Source organism: Equus caballus, chromosome 2 (assembly GCF_041296265.1).
Source record: "Equus caballus isolate H_3958 breed thoroughbred chromosome 2, TB-T2T, whole genome shotgun sequence".
Classification (NCBI taxonomy): domain Eukaryota; kingdom Metazoa; phylum Chordata; class Mammalia; order Perissodactyla; family Equidae; genus Equus; species Equus caballus.
The window spans coordinates 66523106-66547337 of NC_091685.1; the positions used below are offsets into that span (position 1 = coordinate 66523106).

The 24232-nt window shown below is 36.5% G+C and overlaps 1 protein-coding gene across 21 annotated transcripts in view; it reads left to right on the plus strand.

Moving 5' to 3' along the window:
• The window catches only part of DEFB135 (defensin beta 135), a 317402-nt gene that overhangs the window by 180479 nt on the left and 112691 nt on the right, over positions 1-24232 (plus strand). For 10 of the 21 annotated variants that reach the window (XM_070261326.1, XM_070261327.1, XM_070261330.1 and 7 more), the window contains one exon: positions 23179-23939. The exons of 6 other annotated variants lie outside the window; for them this stretch is intronic. Coding sequence is in view for 3 of the 15 variants with exons in the window: in XM_070261344.1 (XP_070117445.1) it covers positions 810-834 (25 nt within the window). In the remaining 12 variants the exon portion in view is untranslated. 5 more of the 21 variants (XM_070261335.1, XM_070261344.1, XM_070261345.1 and 2 more) reach the window with 2 other exon arrangements.

A 24232-nucleotide genomic window follows, 5' to 3' on the forward strand; every position in this document is an offset into this window, starting at 1 on the left:
TTATATATCTCTTAAGGTTTATGTCACTGAGCTTTGGATTTATCCCCTTTGGTGTTCATCTTGACCTTACCTGATTCTATTTAAATTCTGTAGCATTTGGTGACCACTAGATTGTTTTTATCATGCTTAAAATTTTCCTGGTGTTTTGTTAATGTCGGTCAACATTGAGTAAATTCAGAGGAGAAAGAATATGAGGCCCATTCACTCACTCATTTATTTATTCAATAAATATTTTTTATATGGCAGGCACTGTACTCTGGGCTGGAGATGTAATAGTGACCACAGCAGATTGCAAGACTGTTATCTTTGAGTCTGAAATTCACTGAAAGTATAGAAAGGCAAAAATCTAGTTAAGAATTTGGATTCATCCTCTTAGTTTAGAACAAATGATGAGGGGCCAGCCTGGTGGCATAATGGTTTGTGCACTCTGCTTTAGTGGCCTGAGGTTCACTTGTTGGGATCCTGGGAGCAGAGCTATATACCACTCATCAAGCCATGCTGTGGCAGCATCCCACATACAAAATGGAGGAAGATTGGCACAGATATTAGCTCAGTCACAGTCTTCCTCAAGCAGAAAGAGGCAGACTGGCAACAGATATTAGCTCAGGGCCAATCTTCCACACCAAACCCCTCCCCCCAAAACAAAAAACAGATGATGACCAGTGGGAATTATTATCTAAGAGAGTACTTTAAATACATATGTTATTAAGTTGGCTTCTGTTTTGATTTGGAAGAAGTGTGTGAATTCTAAAAAATTGTTATAATTCAAAAAGCCTAGGAAAATAATATTTTAAATGATTCTTTTATAGGTATGTTATTAGGCAAATAACATGAAAAGCAAAAGCATATTTGCTATGAATCAAGTGTGTACCTTCATAATTCTAAAGTTAAAGAAAGGATCTCGTCAAGATGGCAGCATAGGCAGACTCTGAACTCACCTCCTGCCACAAACACAACCAGATTACAACTATTCTTGGAAAAGTTACCCTGGAGAGAAAACTGAAAGCTGGATAAAAAGCACCCCCACAACAAGGAGCAGTCCTGACTGAGGTGGAAGAGGCAGAAATTCCTTCTGGAGAGGAAAAAGCCACCTTTGTTAGTTGTGGACCCTCACAGCCAGCCAGGCAGGAGCTACTCTAAGGTATGCAGCCCTCCCTGGAGAAGTGGGGACATTGGTAGGGCACATTTCTGCTATAAGCATCCTTCAGACTCACCACAACTGAGACGAGTGTCCTACTATGTGGCTTCACTGGCTATTAACTGCAAGAGGGAAAAGCTATCAGAGGAAAGCCCCCCAAAATCTGGCTTTTAAAGGGCCCACACACAAATTCACTCATCTCAGAGAGCAACCTCAAGTCACCAAAAAGACAGCTGTACCATCTTTTGGTGAAAAGAGACTCACCTGGTAGGCTCTAGGCACATCTCAGTGAGAGGTGAGATGTCTCCTGAGATGCAGATATTGGTGGTGGCCATGGTTGTGACCAAGTACAGGTGTGCTGATACAGACCTTTACAGTTGCACTTGAAGTTTTTCCCCTGGCCTGATAGCCCAGGGGCCTGCCACACCCTCTAGAGCACAGATTTATTTCAGTTCAGCCATGGCATGAAGCCTGCACTAGGGACTGGCCCCACCCAACAGCAAGCCCTCAGGCTACTTGTTGGCTTGCATAGGCTGGGTGCCTTTATCCTCTATAGGCAGGTGAGTGTATCCACCTTTGTGGGGCAGGTGAAATGTGGGGGGTGTTGTTGGAGAGGTGGGGGCCTCTGCAATTGGGTGACTGGGTATGTTCCAGGGGGTCAGGAAGTGTGCACAGACCAAGGATGTGTTGACGGTGTGTGTGGACCTGTGGGGAGTGGGACTTAACAGGAGCAGAAAACCTGTGCTTCTCAATCAGCCACAAAGAGTATCAACTTCACCTTCCAGAGCCTGAAACAATTGGGTGCTCCTGTACTTAGGGACAGCCCCACTCAGCTGCAATCTTAAGAGAGCTGACAATAGCCTTGCAGGCCTGAGGTCTACAGCAACTATAAGCCCCGAACCTAGCAACCAACCACAATGGGTACATACTCAATTAACAGGAAAATTGCAACAGGAGTGTGCTATTAGACCTTGCAGCCAATGATGCTGGGGCTCCTCAAACCTAATTTACAAACAGCTGGCCAGGGAGGGAAAGACTAGACTCCCTAGTACCTGCAGTAAAAGCAACCCTGCCACAGCAGACGGACACATGTAGCCCAAATAGGGGTCACTCCTGGATCATTTGGACTGGTGACGAGAGGGAAGCACACTGCTGAGCCTCAAAAGGCATCTTTTACATAGGGCCACTTCTCCAAGCTCAGGAGACATAGCTAACTCACCTAATGCATAGATATAAGTACAGAGAAAGATGCATAACGAGGAGGCAAAGGAATATATTCCAAGCAAGGGAACAGGGGAAAACTCCAGAAAGAGAACTAAATGAAATAGAAATAAGCAACTTACCTGACAAAGAGTTCAAACAAAAACTCATAAGAATGCTTAATGATATTGGGAGAAGACTGGATGAACACAGTGAGAACATCAACAAAGAATTGGAAAATATAAAAAAGAAGCAATCAGAAATGAATACAATACTGAAAATGAAAAATTCACTAGAGGGACTCAATAATAGAGTAGATGATACAGAAGAACAGGTCAGCAAGCTGGAAGAAAGACTAGAGGAAATCACCCAAGCTGAATGGACAAAAGAAAAAAGAATTAGACAGAATGAGAATATCCAAAGGGAACCCTGTGACAATATCAAGCACACTAACATTCATATTATAGGTGTCCCAGAAGGAGAGGAGAAAGACAAAGGTGCAGAGAATCTATTTGAAGAAATAACAGCTTAAAATTCCTAACTTAAGAAATGAAACAGACTTCCAAGTACAGGGTCAATGAAGAAATCAAAGGAGAAATTAAAAAATACCTAGAGGCAAATGAAAATGAAAATACGACATGCCAAAATCTATGGGATACAACAAAAGCAGTTCTAGGAGGAAAGTTCATAGCAATTCAGGTCTATGTCAGCAAAGAAGAAAACTCCCAAATAAACAATCTAACACTGCACCTAAAGGAACTGGAAAAAGAAGAACAAACAAAGCCAAAAGAGCAGAAAGAAGGAAATAATAAAAATCAGAGCAGAAATAAATGAAATAGAGACTAAGAAACCAAGAGCTGGTTCTTTGAAAAGATAACAAAAATGACAAACCTTTAATTAGACTCACCAAGAAAAAAAGAGAGAAGGCTCAAATAAATAAAATCAGAAATAAAAGAGGAGAAATTACAACAGACACCTCAGAAATATAAAAGATTATAGGAGAATACTATGAAAAGCTAAATGCCAACAAATTGGATAATCTAGAAGAAATGGATAAGTTCTTAGAATCATACAACCTTCCAAAACTGGACCAAGAAGAAGCAGAGAATTTGAATAGACCAATCACCAGTAATGAGATTAAAACAGTAATCAAAAACCTCCCCAAAAATAATAGTCCAGGACCAGATGGCTTCCCTGGTGAATTCTACCAAAGATTCAAAGAAGACTTAATATCTATCCTTCTCAAACTGTTCCAAAAAGTTGAAGAGGAGGGGAGGCTTCCTAACTCATTCTACAAAGCCAACATTATCCTGATACCAACACCAGACAAGGACCACACAAAAAAAGAAAATTACAGGCCAATATCACTGATGAACATCAATGAAAAATCCTCAAAAAAATACTAGCAAATCGAATACAACAATACATTAAAAAGATCATACATCATGATCAAGTGGGTTTTATTCAAGGGATGCAGGGATGGTTCAATATCCACACATCAATCAATGTGATACACAACATTAACAAAATGAGAAATAAAAATCACATGATCATCTCAATAGATGCAGAGAAAACATTTGACGAGATACAGCATCCATTTACGATAAAAACTCTAAATAAAATGAGTATAGAAGGAAAATACCTCAACATAATAAAGGCCACATATGACAAACCCACAGCGAATATCATTCTCAATGGAGGGAAACTGAAAGCTATCCCTCTAAGAACAGGAACAAGACAAGGATGCTCACTTTCACCACTTTTATTTAACATAGTATTGGAGGTCATAGCCAGAGCAATCAGGCAAGAAAAAGAAATAAAAGGGATCCAAATTGGAAGAAGAAATGAAGCTGTCACTATTTGTGGACGACATGGTTTTATATCTAGAAAACCCTAAAGAATCTACTAAAAAACTTTTAGAAATAATAAATGAATACAGTCAACTCTCGGATACAAAATCAACATGCAAAAATCAGTTGAGTTTCTATACACTAACAACAAAGTAGCAGAAAGAGAAATTAAGAATACAATCCCATTTACAATTGCAACAAAAAAAATAAAATACCTAGGAGTAAACTTAACTGAAAGAATTGTACACTGAAAAATACAAAACATTGTTGAAAGAAATCGAAGAAGACACAAAGAAATGGAAAGATATTCCATGCTCTTGGATTGAAAGAATTAACATAGTTAAAATGTCCATACTTCATAAAGCAATCTATATATTCAATGCAATCCCTATCAAAGTTCCAACATTTTTTACAGAAACAGAATAAAGAATCCTAAAGTTTATATGGAACAACAAAAGACCCCAAATAGCCAAAGGATTCCTGAGGAAAAATAACAAAGCTAAAGGTATCACACTCCCTGATTTCAAAATATAACTACAAAGCTATAGTAACCAAAACAGCAGGTAGTGGCACAAAAATAGACACATAGATCAATGGAACAGAATCAAGAGCCCAGAAATAAACCCACACATACATGGACAGCTAATTTTCGACAAGGGAGCCAAGAGCATACAATGGAGAAAGGAGAGTCTCTTCAATAAATGGTGTTGGGAAAACTGGACAGCCACGTGCAAAAGAATGAAAGTAGACCATCACCTTTCCTCGTGCACAAAGTCAACTCAAAGTGGATTAAAGACTTGCATGTAAGACCTGAGACCTAGAAATTTCTAGAAGAAAAGATAGGCAGCATGATCTTTGACATTGGTCTAAGCAGCATATTTTCAAGTACCTTGTCTGATTGGATGAGAGAAACAAAAGAAAAAATAAACAAATGGGACTACATCAAACTAAAAAGATTCTGCACAGCAAAGGAAACCATTGACAAATTAAAAGACAGCATAACAATTGGGAGAAGATACTTGCAAACCATATATTGGATAAGGGGTTAACATCCAAAATATACAAAGAACACATACACCTCAACAACAAAAAACCAACAACCCAGTTAAAAACTGGGCAAAAGATCTGAACAGAGATTTATCCAAATAAGATATACAGATAGCCAGTAGGTGCATGAAAACATGTTCAACATCATTAACTATCAGGGAAAGGCAAATCAAAACTACAATGAGATATCACCTCACTCTGGTCAGAATGGCTGTAATTAACAATACAGGTGTTGGGGAGGATGTGGGGAGAAGGGAATCCTCGTGCACTGCTTGTAGGAGTGTAAACTGGTGCAGCCACTGTGGAAAACAGTGTGGAGTTTCCTCAGAAAATTAAGAATAGAACTACCATATGATCCAGCTATTCCACTGCTGGGTATTTATCCAAAGAACTTGGAATCACAAATGCATAAAGATACATGCACCCCTATGTTCATGGCAGCATTGTACACAATAGCCAAGACTTGGAAGCAACCTAGTTGCCAATCAAGCAACGAATGGATAAATAAGATGTGGTATATATACACAATGAAATGTTACTCAGCCATGACAAAGGATGAAATCCAGCCATTTGTGAGAACATGGATGGACCTTGAGGGAATTATGCTAAGTGAAATAAATCAGAGGGAGAAAGTCAAATACCATATGATCTCACTCATAAGTAGAAGATAAAAACTATGACAAACAAACACATAGCAACAAAGATCGGATTCATGGTTACCAGAGGGGACAGCGGGGCGTAGGAGGGGGAAAGGGGTGATTCAGCTCATGTGTGTGGTGATGGATTGCAGTTAGTCTTTGGGTGGTGAACATGATGAAGAAAATTTGAAATATATTATGAGGTACATCTGAAAGTTATTTAATGTTATAATCCAATGTTACTGCTATACAAACAAAAATAAAATTAAAAAAAGAAATAAAGCTAAAGAAAATACTAATATACTTCACATAGACTATTATTAAATTTTTATGAATTAAATAATTTGGAGGATACATCATTTGATCTTTAATACAACCAATTTTTTATAGTAAGATCCAGCATTCTCATTCCCTTTAGAACTTAGCATGAACAGGGACCATAAAAAAATATTTTCTTCTTGCTGACAAACAAACAAGCGATGGAACATATTGTACTCCTGCAAATTCAGAGGAGACACAGATAATAAGCACATTTACAACCACTGAGGAGCAAGGCTGAAATTATTCCTGTTCCTATTAGGCTAAAATATAATGAGAACCAGTAGGTAACTGCGTGGTCATGCTCCCACAGTCACCTCAGGAAATGATAGCTCTTGCTAAAATAATGAGAAGAAAAGAAAAGACTCTTTTCCATGAGATATATCTTAAAAAAAAAATTCTTAGTCTTCACATAATGACAAGAGACAGAGATTGACTTATTTTGCTCAAATGTGCTACTGCAGCTACTTCCAAGAAATACAAATACAACTTTTCCTCTTTTATACTCAAATCCTTTAGAATCTTTGGAAAAATTCTAGGGCATGTAAAAGCAGTTTTTATTCTACCCTTTTTGATTTCTTCTGTCTTTTATGTTTGTACACACACAATGTTTAAACAAACAAGCAAAGTTGAAAAACAAAACACAAGAAAACAAAACTAGTTGAATTTAGTACAACAGCCCATTATTTTGAAAACAAGTACAAAATGGATGAAAAATTACATATTGGCCGCTTAAATTCAACCCTGTGGGCAAATTTTTAGAGTCATTTTTGTATGAAAAATGGTGCATGTATTAGATCGTTAATTGAGCATGAAACTATCAGAAAACTCTAAGAAATACTTAAAAACAATGATTTCCTGGGATCTAAGAGTTTAAATTTATTTGGGAAAGTGCAAAAAAGGAGAAAAATCAAGAAATTCCATTGAATCTAAAGTGGATATTTTCAGTATACTATATGTTGAAGTGTTTTGATCTTCTCATCCATTTGGGATTGGAAGACAAGAAGGCAGAGTGAAATTTGAAGCACAGCCATGGCAATGATACTAACCCTTCTGGTTATGTTTCTTCAAACCACTTCCAATTCGCCACTTCAAATTCCAAAGTCACTCCAAATTGCCACTTCCAATTTGTATGGGAGTCTGTGTTACAGAGTGAATGTTTGTGATCCCCCAGAATTCCTATGTTGAAGTGCTAAACCTCAATGTGACTGTATTTGGAGACAGGAGTTTGAGAGAAAGTCCTAAGGTTAAATGAGGTCATAGGGTGATGCCCTAATCCACCAGGACTGGTGGCCTTATAATAACAGGAGGAGACACCAGGGCTCTCTCCCTATGCCATATGAGGATGCATCAGGGAGGTGGCTGTCTGTATGCCACGAAGAGAGCTCTCACTAAGAACTGAATTGGCCAGCACCTTGATCTTCGATTCACCAGCCTCCAGAACTGTGAGAAATAAATTTCTGTTATTTAAGCCACCTGGTTTATGGTATTTTGTTATGGTAGCCCAAGCCGACTGAAACAGGCTAGAAAATAAAATACCAAACCCTAAGAAAAATCAAGATCCACACCCATATAATGTCAATTCTGGTCGCCTCAGGGTGGGGGAGTTCAATTTCTTAAGCCAAATTTAAGAACCTTAAGCAGAAGAGTCACTGGAAGTGCTTTATAAAGTTCATGCTCAGGCTTTAACTTGGATCACGCAAGAGAAATTCTCGCCGGCTAGCAGAGATTTTTTTAAAAGGAGATTTAGCAAGGGACTGGTTTACTTAGATAAGAGTCTAGGGTCTAGAAACTGCTGAGTTTCAGAAATTAATGTAGAAATGACTTTATTTATATTCTCAGGCAAATGATGAATGAGGAAACTTTGATTATAATACTTATTTCCTGATGCCTGATATTACAATTTATTATTTGGTATGTACACAGACACATATTTTACAATAAAATAAAAATACTAAATAAAATTGTAAAGGTTATACATAACACTACCAAAAATATTTTCTGAAAAAAAGAGACTAGGTATTTACAATTATGTATTAGCATTTTATTCACCCTTCTTCCTGCCCCCTGCCACAACCAACAAAAATGAAACGATTAGAACTTGTGAAGTCAATTAACCGTATTTCTGAGATAGACTAGATATCTTAATAGAAAAAAAAGACAATGCCTGTTACGCCTGTTATGGAATTCAACAAATTTATATGTTGAAGCCTTGACACCCAGTGTGACTATATCTGGAGACATGGTCTTTAAGGAGGTAATTAAAGTGAAATGAAGTCATTAGGGTCTAGTTCGGCTGTAATCCGCTAGGACTGGTCTCCTCTTAAGAGGACAAAAGGGATCTCTCTCTCTCTCTGTGCTCACTCAGAGGAAAGGCCATGAGAAGGTGGCTATCTGCAAGCCAAGGAGAGAGGCCTCACCAGAAGCCAATCCTGCTGGCACCTTAGTCTTGGACTTCCAGTCTCCAGAGCTGTGAGAAAATAAATTTCTGCTAAGTCCCCCAGACTGAGGTATTTTGTTATGGCAGCTGAGTAGACTAATATAACACCCTATGGTGGTACCAATGAAGATGTTGCCACAGGTGACGTATTCTTGTATATGCTATAGCTTCTTTGATTGCAGTTGGATCAAGTATTTGCCCCATCTCAAACCTATAGTCTCACACAAACAATTGCAATGATAAGATATTCTAGAAAGTCAAAGAAATAAATGGCTATAAAATGCTCCCGGTTGTCATTTAGTCTAATTGCTATTAAAATCACCCTCTTCAACTCATTTCCAAAGAAAACAGAAAATAGTGTGTTTTCTAAGAATAACAATATCAACATGACCAAATTTTAGAATATTTCCTTTATATCATTACTGAAAATCCCAGATAATATTAACACACATGAAAATGATAGAAAGTGAAAACAAATTGCTATTATATTTCAAACATCTGTGGTTTTGTTTATACAGTTTGCAGATTTCAGGTAGTTTTACAAAAGACTGATTTCTCATTTGGATATAGAAATTATGACTTGTTGTGTTTGGGTAAATCCATTTTTAGTTTATTTTTTTCACTCTCATGTTACAAAAAGAATAGGAAATACATGTTTTTTTAAAAATTGTTAAAAAAGAAAATTCATTAGTAAAAGAAAAATAAAAGATCCTTTTTGTTTAATGTTCTTTAAGACCATCTCCTTTTTAAAAGGACACTGTTAATAGTTTGATGTGCAAGTAAATATATGCACACATATGTGATACACTCATACATATAATCTTTAAAAATATGATCTTACTACATATAATGCAAGATGCTCTTTTTACTTTACATGCTGGTGTCTTAGTCCATTTGGGCTGCCATAACAAAAATGCCAAAGACTGAGTGGCTTAAACAACAACTATTTCTTTCTTGCAGTTCTGGAGGCTGGGAAGTCCAAGATAAAGACATCAGGTGATTTGGTGTCTGGTGAGAGCCTCTTTGCTGGTTCATAAAAGGCTATGTCCTTACATGGTGGAAGGGGCAAGGGAACTCTCTGGGGTCTCTTTTATAAGGCCACTAATCCCATTCATGAGGGCTTTGCACTCATGACTTAATCACCTACCAAAAGCCCCACTTCATAACACCATCACATTGGGAGTTAGAATCTCAACATATAAGCTTTAGGGGGACACAAACAGTCTATAGCATCTGGATACATTTTCATGTCAGTAGGTAGAGATTGACCTCAAATTTTTAAAGACTGCATAGTATTCCGTTATATGTAGCAACTAATACTTTATTTAATCATTCCTCCTTTGATTCATCTTTCGCAGGTTGCAATCAACTTATTGACAGATTACTTGCTGAAAATGCTTCACAAAATTACACTCTCACAAGCCTAGCTAACATTAACATTACAATCACTTAAGTATTTGCCAATACAATAAGTGGAAACTTTTACATTATAGTTCAAATTGGAAATTTAAAGCTAGCTCTTGGGCATTAAAAACAAATCTGTTGGAGGCAGGCAAAACTGTGGCCCAAACTGTGGCTCTTTCATGTATTTGCTGTAAGAAATTGGTGAAGGTCCTAGACTTTTCTAAACCTCATTTTCCTTATCTGTATCGAGGATAACAATATCTATGATATTGTGATAATTACATGAATTCATGCACGTAATATGTTTAGTACCATGTGTGGCACTAATAAATTCTATATGTAAATTTAAAACCAAGTAGTAGTAGTAGTTGTAGCAATATTATCTTTCCCTTTGCTTGCTGAACTAACCCTCTTATCTTTATTGGAAACCTTTTGGTAAAGTTCTTGAGTATATCCTTTACCTCTATGCTTTTCTTCAGCATAAGCCTTCTTCGTATTGATTTGACTTGTTGGTGTGGAGAAGAGATAGGGCTTTTCTTTAGGAGGTACACGTTATCCTTCTGTTTCTTATTGTCTTCATAGGTTTTCTGGTCTCTTGGGCCATCTTTCTCTCCATAAAAACCAACTTATTAGTCTTCTACTGCAGAAACCCCACACAAGAGAGTCTTTCTCCTGATTGTATCTTAAGGATGGAGCCAGTCATCCCCCGAGGGTGTGGTGTCGTCCAAGTGTAGCTGGTTACGGTCTTCTCTATTTTCCCAATTGACTACCCTTTACCCATGTCTTTCTCAGCTCCTATTGCTTCTAGTCTTGTGGTGGTGTAACTGAATTGCAGTTTTCTAGGTCTTCTATTGTTGATTTGGATTTAATTTTGTTTTTATAAAAACTCCTGTCATTTCAAATAAATTTTTGAAGAAGAGAATATTAAAAGCAGTTTGTAGGTCGACAATATTTCACTGAAAAATAATAATTTCTTTAAAGATAAAATGATGAAAACAATTAAAAACAACAAAAAATATAGTCCTCGAACCCTTTCAGTCTACAGTTTAAGGGGTTGGCAAATGCAGCAATAAATGCTTCAGGAGGAGGAGGAATGAATCTAGTGAAGTTGTAGCATATTGAGGGAATCAAGACTCAGAGCGGTCACAGCCCAGGCTCAATTGATTTATGAGACTGAGGGAGGATTTTGAGCTGAGTAACAGAAAAAGGTCCATGGCATGGATGTTTTGAGACATCTGGGGAAATGAACCAGGTGTGAGAAACTGGAAGAGCAGTGGCTCTGAAGCTTTATTATCCTTTCTTCTTCCTCTCCCCTACTCCACATAATCTGGACTTCTCCTGGGCCAAAGGCAGAAAAGATATAGCCTGGTAACAAGGAACAGTATATGGCAGCAACTGATTGGGGAGGAAGAATGGAGAGGTCAAGAAGAGCAAAGGGAAAATGCTGAGTTTCCGTGGCCACCTGCTTGAATGACCGGGTTTCAGTGAAGTGTAAGATACTTAAATAAAAAAGAAACATGGTAATAAAACCCTGAATAATTACTGCTAGTATTCTTCTCCATTTTGAGAAAGGCATAGATTGTCAAAGGAGTAAGGTACAATTCATTGAGATGTAATTATTTACTGCACGTGACCAGTCACTTGAACAACACATTTCGACTTCTGTTTTCATGAATCATTTACATAGAACTATATTCAGAATCTGATCTACATTACCTTTAATATTTTCTAAGTTGGAAATTCCCTGCTGTTTAATGATTCATCTTAATTTTTGAAACAGCCAGATGATACATAGATCAAGTTAGAAGATAAGGTTTTGATCAGACTCAAGTTCTCAGTGTCATTTCCTTGTAAGGCTCAGAAACTGTCTTTGGAAACAAGTCTAAAAGAGGGCTTATGGTAATAGGAAATGTGTATAGCGACAGAAAATAAATCTCTAAAAGCAAAGTGCATAGCTTTCTCACCTATTCTCTGCCTGGAGGTGAGTGGCTGTTCAATAAGTGCTGAATGAATACGAAAAAGAAATGAGAGAAAGAAAAAAAGAAAGAGAAAAAAAGAAGAAAAATAAGAGGCATGAAAAAGAGAAAGAAAACATAGGCTAAGTGATAGCTAATATCATTACATTACTTTTCACATTACAGGTCACTTCTGTGTACGTTAACTCTGGGGCATATACAAGTACAATAAAATAAGGACTTTCGAAAAACAATATTATTCTGACATATTCTATTTTATTCAGGGTCATTCTCATGCTGACTTTAAGTTGTAGATTCAGTTTTTAATACTTTAGAAAGAAATGCAATACCTTAGAGCATAAAGCAAAGTATAACCGGGGTTAGCATCATGAGATTTCTAAATTTTGTGGTAGAATTTGTTTAAGGAGGCATAAGAAATGTGATTGATTTCATTTCATCAGAAAATTTATCCAATTCATAGATATCTGAAATCAGACAAAGAATAGCAAACTTACAGCAGTATTATTTTCCATTTTAATGCTAGTTTCTCTGTTTCCTCTAAAGTATAATTTAACTTGAAAATATTACTGTTTTATTTATTTATTTTTGGTTGCCTGGATACAGTGAATAGTTAAATATAAATGTTTACCTTGTTTCTTTTTCAGATTTTCCTTCCTGCTTAAGTGTCTCCCCCAGTTCTTTCTGATCTGAGCATCATCTTGAGCATAAAGTACACAAGTGACTACAGTATTTTAGAGATATTGACACTTTATATTCTTTATTCATGATGAAATTCCATGATACCTAAAAAGATGCCTAGAAAGTTTATCATAAGAAAAATAGTATTGGGGGCCTACTATTCCAAAATGTGAATTTTTCACAAGACTATTCAAAAATTTTTGTCTGATATTGTCAATATTACTCCAAGTTTTATTTTTACTTAGAGTGAAGTCATATGAAATAGCATAGACATTGTTTTTGAATTTAAGAGTATATTGGGCAAACCATGTTTGAAAAATTAAACTCAGCTTTCTAAAATATTCACATTTTTTCCATAAAATCTGAGATGTGTGGTTTAGTACAAGTGCCTATGTGCACATTTCAAAATAGTTGCATGTTTCCATTCTTCTCTATGAAAAAAAATTGAAGAGTGTCAGAAAATAGGTCCATTGATTCAAAACTAACTCAAACACACTGAAAATATTTAACTGTGTTTCATCCATGGGAAAATATCCTTTTCAGATGTCAGTGGATTACTTAAAAAATACAACACTTCACTTGCATCTAATTATAGCAAAATTTCACGGGTATCTACTCTTCTTATAGTAGAGAAAAGAAAATATGAAATATTTATTGACTTCTAGCAAGGAAGTAAGGATGAGAATTAAATTTTTTTATTACTCTGTTAGGCCAGAACTGCATTAGGCCTCTTGTAACCATCTGATGTGAGAGTTTTATTATTTCTATTTTACAGATGTTGAATATAAAACTCAGCGAGATTAATTAACCAGCCTCAATTCACAAGAACAGAATGTAAATGAATCAGAATTTGCATTCAGATGTATCTGTAACTAATGCCTCTGCTATTGCTGCTGCTCTCTCTCCCTCTCTTTTTTTCCTTTTTCTTTTTGGCCTTTATATGCATTTATCTTGATGGGAGCACCATTCTAAATATGCGATTTCCATTATTACACCATATTCCTAAATTTATGAGAAAACAAGAAAGAATGAAAGGGAAATGAGGAGGAACAAAGGAGAAGCAAGAGAGTTAGAGCAAAAAAGACTGAGAGACCCAAACAGGGAGAGAGAGGGACTACAGATTGCAAGCTCTTTTGCTTTCAAACAGTAAAACCAGAGTAGCCAGTTGACTTTTTAATTTTTTTTGCTTTGAACAACTTCTTCAGTCATTTTGAAATAAAATTTATTTTCCACATATTTCTGAAGCCACTACAATGCCCTTTCTCCTACTATACAAAAGAATTGCTCAGTCATTTCCTAAACAGATCTAGGGAATAGAAAGGGTCTCTCCTCTAGTCATCTTCTCTAAAGTTGAGAGGAATACCTGATGACACTGTCTAGAGCTTCTCTATGTCTTTGCATAAAAGGCTATCTCTTTCTCTGAGGCAATATTCTACCAAGTTCTTATATTATCCACTCCAAGCATGTCCTCTGTGCTCTTTCGTTGTTTTTTATTTATTTTTTTTATAGATAGGAACTTTGACTTTTAAAAAGTTTCACTTATACCTTGTCACATGACATTTGTGGGCAAATCCATAACTGTCAGGGTTTTAGAAGGCTTAATAAAAACAGCTGAGCACGAATTACTCCTTGCTCATAAAGCTGTGTTTTTATAAATATCACTGCTTATCTAAATCCTATCCAGCCCTCCAGATTACAGAGATCTTAACTTGCCCATGAAGTCTTTCAAGACAACTCCAACCACAGTGGTTTCAGTCCTCTCTGAATTTCAGTGGAGGAAACTACAGAAAATACTCAGTTTTTCCTTTACTTCTTTGAATATTACTTATCCTCCAGCTGTCAATTTCTCATCTCCCAAATAAGGCAAAACTATCATTTTATTCTCCCCACCACCCTACCTCCAAAAGCCGAACCCAGCATCTGGCAACTAGTAGGCAATTAACGAATATTTTCTTTAATATTTTTTCTCAACTCATATTTGCCACAGTAATAATGATGATGATAGAAGACAGCTTGTTCTGCAATTCCTTAATGATAATGTATAAATAAATTATTAGGTTTGGAGAAGTGTGATACAGTAGAAAAAGTGTTAATTTGAGAATCATAAGAGGCTCTTCACTGTTCCAGTCTCAAATTACGGTTAACTCATTTTGTGTCTATGGGCGTATCATTTAATCGCCCTGGAGCTTTTTCTTATCTGTAAAAAGGAACATAGAGACACATATTCTTTAGCTTTTTTCTGGCACTAACCTTCTGAAAAATATCTGGTTCTTTTCTTTCATCTCTATAAACTGTAACTTAGGTTACTATCATCAGTTTGTAGGCAACAGATATTTTTCTTTCCACACTTAATGGATTCTACTACAGGTTCAAACAGGATATGACAATGAAACTCTGCACTGTTGGCTACTGTTTACAAGGGAATTGTGTGCTTTAAAGTTAATATTATCCTCAGATTTTTCAGAAGAATGTTAAGGAGCAGCTGATGGGCTTAGCCATTCTCAGCTAGTCTGAGCCACCAGACACTAGTTTATAGCTCTAGGAGAGAACTAATGTGGAGGAAACATAAAAAGAACCATTTTACCTACACTATGGGGCTGGATTTTTCTATCTTGTTTTTTTTCACAGAGGTTAGCTCTCCCCTGGTTACTATGTTCTGTCTCTTTAACCAGCGGTAAGGAACTCAGACATAATAATAGCTTCCTGTATGTTCTGTTTTCCTTGTCTCTTCTGAATACCCTCCTTTAGATCTCCAGCATTGAAATGGGAGAGAATGGTTGAGGGAGTAGGGATAGTGAATTAGCAGGAAGAAGCAAGCAAAAGAAAAATATCTGAATTGTATTCCTTAGCTGGGGTTTACAGAGCACCAGAACCAGTGGTAGATGCCACCTTCACTGTACAGGACGAGAACACTGTGGGAGGGGGTACAGGTTCTGGAGTGGCAGAACCAGATGGGAGACAATAGGGTTCCCCATGGCTCAAACGTTCCTTTTGTGCACAATAGAAGTTCTTGGGAGTATTAACTGACTACCAGCCATAAATGATCCCTTGGAAAAATGAAATATTTTCAGAGAGATCTGTGTGAACATAAAGTGAGATAAGGAGAGTAAGGAGTATGCTTTCATCTGAAAGAGGATCAAGTATGTCAGACAAGTCTCCAAGAACTCAGTTGCCATTCATTGAAATGAATAGTGGTTACTGTCTATGTGGTGGAACCATACTACAAAGACATTGGGTGTTTGCTGGTATCTATGTTAGCCTAGGTGACTAGCCAAGGCTTGTCAGCATTTGTGGGTTAACTATGACTAATCTTCTCTACTATTTTGAGTACTTCTAAGCACATAAGTATATTATGAGATGAAGAAATGGTGGAGTGGCACGATGAGTATGCCTGATTTAGAATTGATAAATCACACTGTGACTAGGACAAAAATCTTAAATTTTTCAAGAACTCAGTGGCTTGGGCTAAAAATTTAGAATATGTTTTCTGACGTCAGAGAAATGGAGGTTCAGAATGAAGAAAAAATAATCAGCTATTAAGTAAAATTTCATTTTGCTCTACTTTTTTTTAGCTTTTATAATTCATGACTAAATAATTTACACTTAGTAAAATTTTGTAATGTGTCTCAGTAACTATAACACCTTTATGAAATAAACATTATTTATAAACACAATCTATAAAATATATGGTGATATATAAATTTTACTTTTAATGTTATTTGTAACTTAAGGTCTAAATTACTTGGCGAAAGGACTAAGTACACTAGGAAACATATTACATACCACAATATTAACAGTATTTTGTCAGTACATACATCATTTAATTGTACAGTGAACAGGCTGTTGAGGAAGATAGACATATTATGAATATTTAAAAGAATGGGTAGATATTATTCTAATAAAGAGATTATTTAAGAGACAAAGCACTTAAAGATTAATTCTATAGACTGACTTGCACCACATTCCATAAATGTTCACTATAGAAAATGTTCACTTGGGACATACTTTAGTCTGTAAAGTTGTCTGGGATCATAGGGCATTTCCTTAACTTGTTCTAGCCTTCTCCACAGTTGCTTAAGTATTTTGTTCTCTCCAGAGATGGGAGATGTAGTAGGTATGATAACACAATAACGAACCCTCAGGAGTTCTGAGGCTAAATAGGACTTTAACGGACTTGAACAGGTACTTGAGAGTCATTTCAAAGTGTGAGGAATGCTGCAGACTGACTGGCATTTTTATTTTCTGCAAAACTTTGTTTACATACAAAAAGAAGCATAGTTTGTATAATGAAGATGAAAATATCAAGTACCAGATAAATCGAAATAATAAATCTAGAAAATACTAAACCTTTAAAACATCTTTTGTAAAAGAAAGTCTCCCCACCCTTCCATCCTTTTTCCTTCTCTCCCTCCCTCTCTTCATCATTCCTTTCTTTCTTTTCCTTCTTCCTTAGTTCCATCTTTCTACTTTCTTTTCTTCCTCTCTTCCTCTCTCTCCCTTCCTTCCTTCTTTCCTTTCTCCTGCCCTCCCTCCCTCTTTCCCTTCCTTATCTCTTTCTCTATTCCTTCCTTCTGTCCTTTTTCCTTCCAATTTCCCTTTCTTTTAATTATTGTTTTCTTTCTTTGATGGCCATTTGTTCTTGGAATTCTTATAAAGCAGAAAATTCTATATTCTGATTTATACTTTTTTACCTTACTCTCCACAGGCTCCAAATAATAAATTGAATTAAGAGTGAAGATGCTGAAAAATCCCGTAATTTTGTTATTGCCTTGGTGTCTTGAGCAACATACCTATTTTCTCAGTATTTTTTTTTAACTCAAATAGGAAACACATAGCCTAAAATAGTGAGTAGGTTTGAGTTTGTGTGTGTGCTGTAAAATATTAACTTTCTTTTTTTCCTAACTAAAGATAAAGAGAAGTTTTTCCACTTTTCTTAAAGAGTATAATTCTTTAGTAATTATTCATGGTGCTTGTCAGGTAGTAAAAGTAATATAAATGAAATGTATTTATATCAATAAAATGTTTCTCTTTTGTAGTAGACAATTGTCTCTGATTTTTCAAGGTAAGGTCTTTGTTTATTTTCAGAAGTCTCCCTCTGATTAACTTCACATCAGCTTCTCTCTTTAACAGTAGGAGATAATCTGGCTATTGGTTCCTTGATTTTATAAAATTAAGTCAAAGGAGAAGTCCACACCATTTTTCATTTAGCATGCTAAAAATTCGAATAGATTTTATCTAGAGACTAAAAAAAAGTACTGAATATTAGCTAAATAATCAGAATTGAGCCAAGTATTTCAAAAGATTCAAAGAATCAAATAATCCGACTCTTGGTACAAATAGATTTATAGCCAAGTTGAGGAGATAAATTGACAGGTGTCATTATTAAGGGTTGACAAACTGTGTTAGAAAGCAATATATACTTAGAATGTTTTTTAATAGTCTGTGAGGTTAATATCAACTTGATTTATAAACTTTTGCACTTCAGATATATAGACATTAAAATCGATGGAAAATAGTAACGTCTTTTTCATTGTACCTTTTCCCATGTCAATTCTTGTTACTTTAAAAAAAAGTAACTGGCTTTGAATAATTCCTGATAAAATTCCTAGTGTTACTTCACGTCATTCTCATATGCAGTATTTATAATTGAGGATTTCTATGAAAGTCCTTTACAATTCTTTCCAATTTCTTAGACAACAAATCTAATATAATAGACATTTATCAGTTAGGCAGTGCTCTTTTTGACTGTGGCACAGTAGGACTCACTGTCCTTGCTCAGAGAGCAATTCCTGTATGCCATTTCTTCTTCACAGATGCTCCTACAGACATTCACAGCTTTAGTTACTATCTCCGCCTGTATACATTTATGAGTCTCCACTGTGAGGCCTGTTTAACATCTTCATTTTAGCATTTCATTCAAGCTCATCATGTAGAAACAACACTCATGATCTTCCCGCCTATACCTAATACCACAAAGCCAATTTCTCTTCCAACATTTCCTATGGCCATGATTGGTTCCATCTTCCACACACTTGGGGAAGCCAAAAACCCAGTTTGATAAGCTCATTCTGCCTTTTCCCTATCTTTTGCCCCTTTCCATATCATACACATTATCAAATCCTGGCCATTTTCTTTTCTACATTTTCCTCCAATCTGTATTGGGTCCATTTACACTATCACCATCCTATTTCTAATTACCAGCAGAATTGCAACTATTAACTGGACCCTCCATATTCAGTCTTCTATATGAAAACCAGTCTATACTCTCCAAATAGTTATTTTTTCTGTAACATATATCTGGTCATGTCAATTATGCCTAAAGCCTTTTATGCATTCCGATAACCTTAAAGAAAAAGTCCCAAATTCCTAGTACAGCCTACAAAACGCAACATCATGTGGTCCTCACTTATTTCTCCAACCTCATTTTTGGTCACTTTTCTCTGTGCTTCAGGCACACTGACCTTTAGTTTTTCCATTTTTTGAATGTAAGGTATTCTGTATAGAATTGTGCAATGTCCTTTTTTGTCCCCTGGGTTTTTTTCAAGCTTAAACAATGCTAATGTTTTATTCTCAAAGTGAAACAACTACCTCAGAATCATAAGGAATGTTTTTTAAATGCATATTTCTGGGTTCCATTCCAGACTTTTAGTGAGTGAGTCTGGGACTACATTTTATCAGATAACCCAGGGAAATTTTATATACACAAAAACATCAAGAACCCTTACTCAATATATTAGGTTCTTTAATAGTTGGTCTTCTCTTCTCAACAAGTACTCTCAATTTAGGTCATCTTATCCATTCCCTGACATTAAACATCATCTATATGCTAGAGAAATGCACATGCAAATCTCAAACCTCTCTTTTGGACTTTAGAATTAGACATTGAATTCCCTCCTTGACATCTCCACTAGATGGCTCACAGGCATCTCAAATTAATAAACAGGGGGTGCACTAGACTCCTCAGGGTGCCCACAGCCTTTCCCTCCTCCAGTGTGCTTCCTCAAATATCCACCATCCACTTGCTCTGCCAGAAGCTTGCCTTTCACCTCCCACCAATTCACAACTATAGCCCATCTTTACTTCAAAGAGTTCTTGTTTCTATTTACTTTTTCTGTATAAAAAGGAAGCCTTCTTGGCCAAGCTACCAGCAGTTTTTGTTTGTACTTCTTTTTTTTTTAAAAGATTTTTATTTTTTTCCTTTTTCTCCTCATAGCCCCCCAGTACATAGTTGTATATGCTTCGTTGTGGGTCCTTCTAGTTGTGGCATGTGGGACGCTGCCTCAGCGTGGTTTGATGAGCAGTGCCATGACTGCACCCAGGATTCGAACCAATGAAACACTGGGCTGCCTGCAGCGCAGCGCGTGAACTTAACCACCCTGTCTGTACTTCTTATTTGTTTCTCCCACTTTCAGAACTACCTCCCATACCCACCCTAACCATTTTATACATTACAGCCAAAGGGAAACTGCTTCTCCACTATTTTGCTTAAGACCCTTCAAAACCTTCTCATTGTATTAGTATAAAATTTAAAATCTCTAATGTAGCCAGTAAAACTCTGCATAATCTAGCAGTTTACTCCACCTGGTCTTAATTCCTGCTGGCTCTCTTTCTGTACTGCAGCCACACTGGCCTTCTGTCAACTGTTTCTGACCTCAGGCCCTTTGCATATTCTGCATCTGTCTTTCCTCCCTCTTATCTCCAACTTTGTTTGTCTAACTCCTACTTATGTTAAAGCATCTGTATTTTACATGTATATTATATATACATGTAAACATTTCTATATATGATATATATACATTTTCATATACACAAACAAATATGTGTATGTATGTGTGTGTGTGAACTGTGTGAGTACACACAGAGACCCCAAACATGAGAAGGAATTACGTGTATGTGTATATGTATGTGCAAAGATTTCTCTGAGCCCTGTGAATTTAAATCATATCTCTTTATTTTATCGTAATTTATTTTTCTTCTTAGAATACATCTATCACTTTTAATTGTATATTTGATTTGAAAAATTAGTGATTTAACACCTGTTTCTAATCAGGTGGCAACTTCAGCAGGACAGGGACATTTGCTCTGAGTTCAGCACCATATCTCTGATACCTAGTCCAGTGCTTGGCATATAAGAGGCATTCAGTAAATAGTTACTGAATAAATGAACAAACATGGGAGTATCTCAATATGAGACTACTAAAGTGAAAAAAACCCAAATCATCCCTCATCTTAATTGTTTCTCTTGTTACTTAACTTTTTTAACTTTTAGGGTGAGGAAGGGGGTGACTTTTTGTATCAAAATTTCAATGTAAATTTGATTAACTGGACATTTAGGAAGTATCAAGACATTTGTCAAGTTTCTTGGTACAAATGCAATCATTCTGAACAAAGCATTATGCTGGTGGAAAGCATGTCAGATAACAACAACTAGTAGTCAATGCTATCAAATGCCAGAATTATAATCTAAAGAGGGAACAAGCAACTTGTTCAGAATCTAGTACAATAGAATCATTATGATGGCTTAAATACATGATCAAAAATATTTATCTTATAATTAACATATCACTTAGTTGAATATCTAGAATGGATATATAGTTGAGGAGCACACAAACTATTTCTCTCATCTAAAAGATTTACCAGGTCAATAATATGTGAACTGAGAAAGTAGGACTACTGAATATTTTTGGAATACCTAAAATTTTGCAGTATTTATGTGGGATAGTAAGGCCATCAATGATGATGCCTCTGACATCAGATTTCCCCAAGTAGACAGAAAACTGCATGTCGTTTTGTATCACAGCAAATAATTCTAATTACACTGCTCAGTGATTTGAGAATCATGTCTGCTGAAGATGGTCAAATTCTTAGAAATACATTTTATGTTTACTTTCCTCCCCATTTTTATTGGTGTAACTAGGGTCAACTGTAAGATTTAACCCCAGCCTAAAAATGATCCAAGGCCTTCATTATTACATCTTAAAATGACAGAAAGACAATTAAGCATTTATTTGGCTGCCTCAGCTTAGGAGAATTGGGTTGGGAGAATCTACCAAATGAAAATATAAAATTGCAGTATGACCTTGGCTGTTTTCCCAGCATCACAACTTAGGCATTGTGGCTCTCACCTTAAAAGTGATATCTTTGGGGATATAGCATAGGGAAATAGCATAGGCACAATAGTCCAGTATTGCATAAGTGTTAAAATAGAAAATGCTGGACAAGCATTTTCTTATTCTTCTGTACACAATTTATGAAATGCTTTTTCTTATGGTATTTTCATTTTTAAAAATATAAATTGTATTCCTCAAATTGAGATAAGACTGTTCAGAATGTAATGGAATAAATAGTATGTGGGGAGAAATTCACTTTACAGATGAACAAAATGTATTTGGTCATGTGTTGCTTAACAATGGGGTTACGTTCTGAGAAATGCATTGTTAGGAAATTTTGTCATTGTGTGACTATCATAGAGTTTACTTACACAAACCTAGTTGATATAGCCTATTTCCTCTAGGCTGCAAACTTGTACAGCATGTTACTGTACTGAATACTGTAGGCAATTAGGCAATGCAAACAATGGTAAGTATTCGTGTATCTAAACATATCTAAACATGGAACAGGTACAGTAAAAATACAGTGTAAAAGATGAAAGATGGTACATCTATACAGGGCACTTACCACGAATGGAGCTTGCAGGACTGGAAGTTGCTCTGGGTGAGGCAGTGAGTGAGTAGAGAGTGACCTAGGACATACTACACTACACTACTATAGATTTTATAAACACTGTACACTTGGGCCATGCTAAATTCATAAAAAAATATTTTTCTTTCTTCAATAATAAATTAACCTTAGCTTACTGTAACTTTTTTCCTTTACAAACTTTTAATAGCTTAAAACACAAACACATTGTACAGCTGGACAAAAATATTGTCTCTTTTTATCCTTATTCTATAAACTTTTTTCTCTTTTTAAATTTATTTACTTAGTTTTTTTACTTTTTAAACTTTTTTGTTAAAAACTAATACACGAGCACGCATACTAGCCTAGGCCTAGAAAAGGTCAGGATCATCAACATCACTGCCTCTCACCTTTACATCTTGTCCCACTGGAAGGTCTTCAGGGGCAATAACATGCATGGAGCTCATCTCCTACGCTATCAATGCCTTCTTCTGGAACACCTCCTGAAGGACCTGCCTGAGGCTCTTCTTGAGGAGGTGACACTTTTTTCAGAAATATGTCCATGGTGGTTTGCCTAGTTTGTTTCTTTTTTCATCATAGATTTTCCTGTAATCAGATAATGCGCTATGAACACTGCTCTTTATTAATGAAAATCTTTTGGTATTGGGGTCCCTGTTTTCTAACTTTTTAAGGATATCGTTGAGGTACGCAAAAGCTTCTGCTAAACACTTCACTGTAAATTTTCTTCACTGTGAATATTCTTCTTCTTTTCCTTCTCCCACAGTTTCCTTTTCTCTTGCTTCTTCTTCAGCTATACATTCCCCATTCTAGTTCCAACAACTCCTCATCAGTCAGTTCCTCAGGGACCACCTCTAGGATCTCCTCAATGTCATCTTCATCCACACTGAAGTTCAAGTTTGCCATCTCAACCAGAGTCTTGTTGATTTTTGCAACATCCTCATCCCTAAATCCTTTGAAACTGTGGACAAAGCTCTTGAGTGCCTTCTTCCAGAGGCCATTCATACTCTCCTTGGTGACACCACCCCAAGACCAAGCAAGGTTCTTTTGTTTTGTTTTGTTTTGAGAAAGATTAGCCCTGAGCTAACTACTGCCAATCCTCCTCTTTTTGCTGAGGAAGACTGGCCCTGAGCTAACATCCATGCCCATCTTCCACTATTTTATACGTGGGAAGCCTACCACAGCATGGCTTTTGCCAAGCGGTGTCATGTCCGCACCTGGGATCCAAACAGGCGAACCCTGGGCTGCCAAGAAGCGGAACGTGCGAACTTAACCGCTGTGCCACCGGGCCGGCCCCAAGCAAGGTTCTTGATGCAGTCATAGAATTGTAATCCTTCCAGAATTGCATTAGTGTCTTTCTTAGTTGCATCAATAGCCTGGGCAAGGGTTCTACCCAGGTAGTAGGCCTTAAAAGACGCTGCAACCCTTGATCCACTGGTTGGACCAAAAAGGTGGTATTTGGAGGGAGAAACACTGCTTTGCTATTGGGATTAAGATCACCAATAAAAGGAAGATGTCCAGGAGCACTATCAACAATAAGCAAAATCTTGAAAGGTATGTTATTCTCCAAACAGTAATTCTCTATTTTGCTGGCATAGCAATTCAGGAGGGCATCTTGGAAGAGAAGCTGGGTCATCCATGACTTTTGATTGTTCCTGTAGTGCACTGGCACTGTGTGCTTATTGATGTGCTTGAAGGCCCTGGGGTCCTCATTGTGTCGGATCACAAAGGATTTCAGTTTGTAGCCTGCAACATTGCCACAAGAAAGACTGTTACCCTGTCCTTAAAAGCCTTGTAAACTGGCATTGACTTGGCCTACTTATGGATGAAAGTCCTCTCAGGAATCT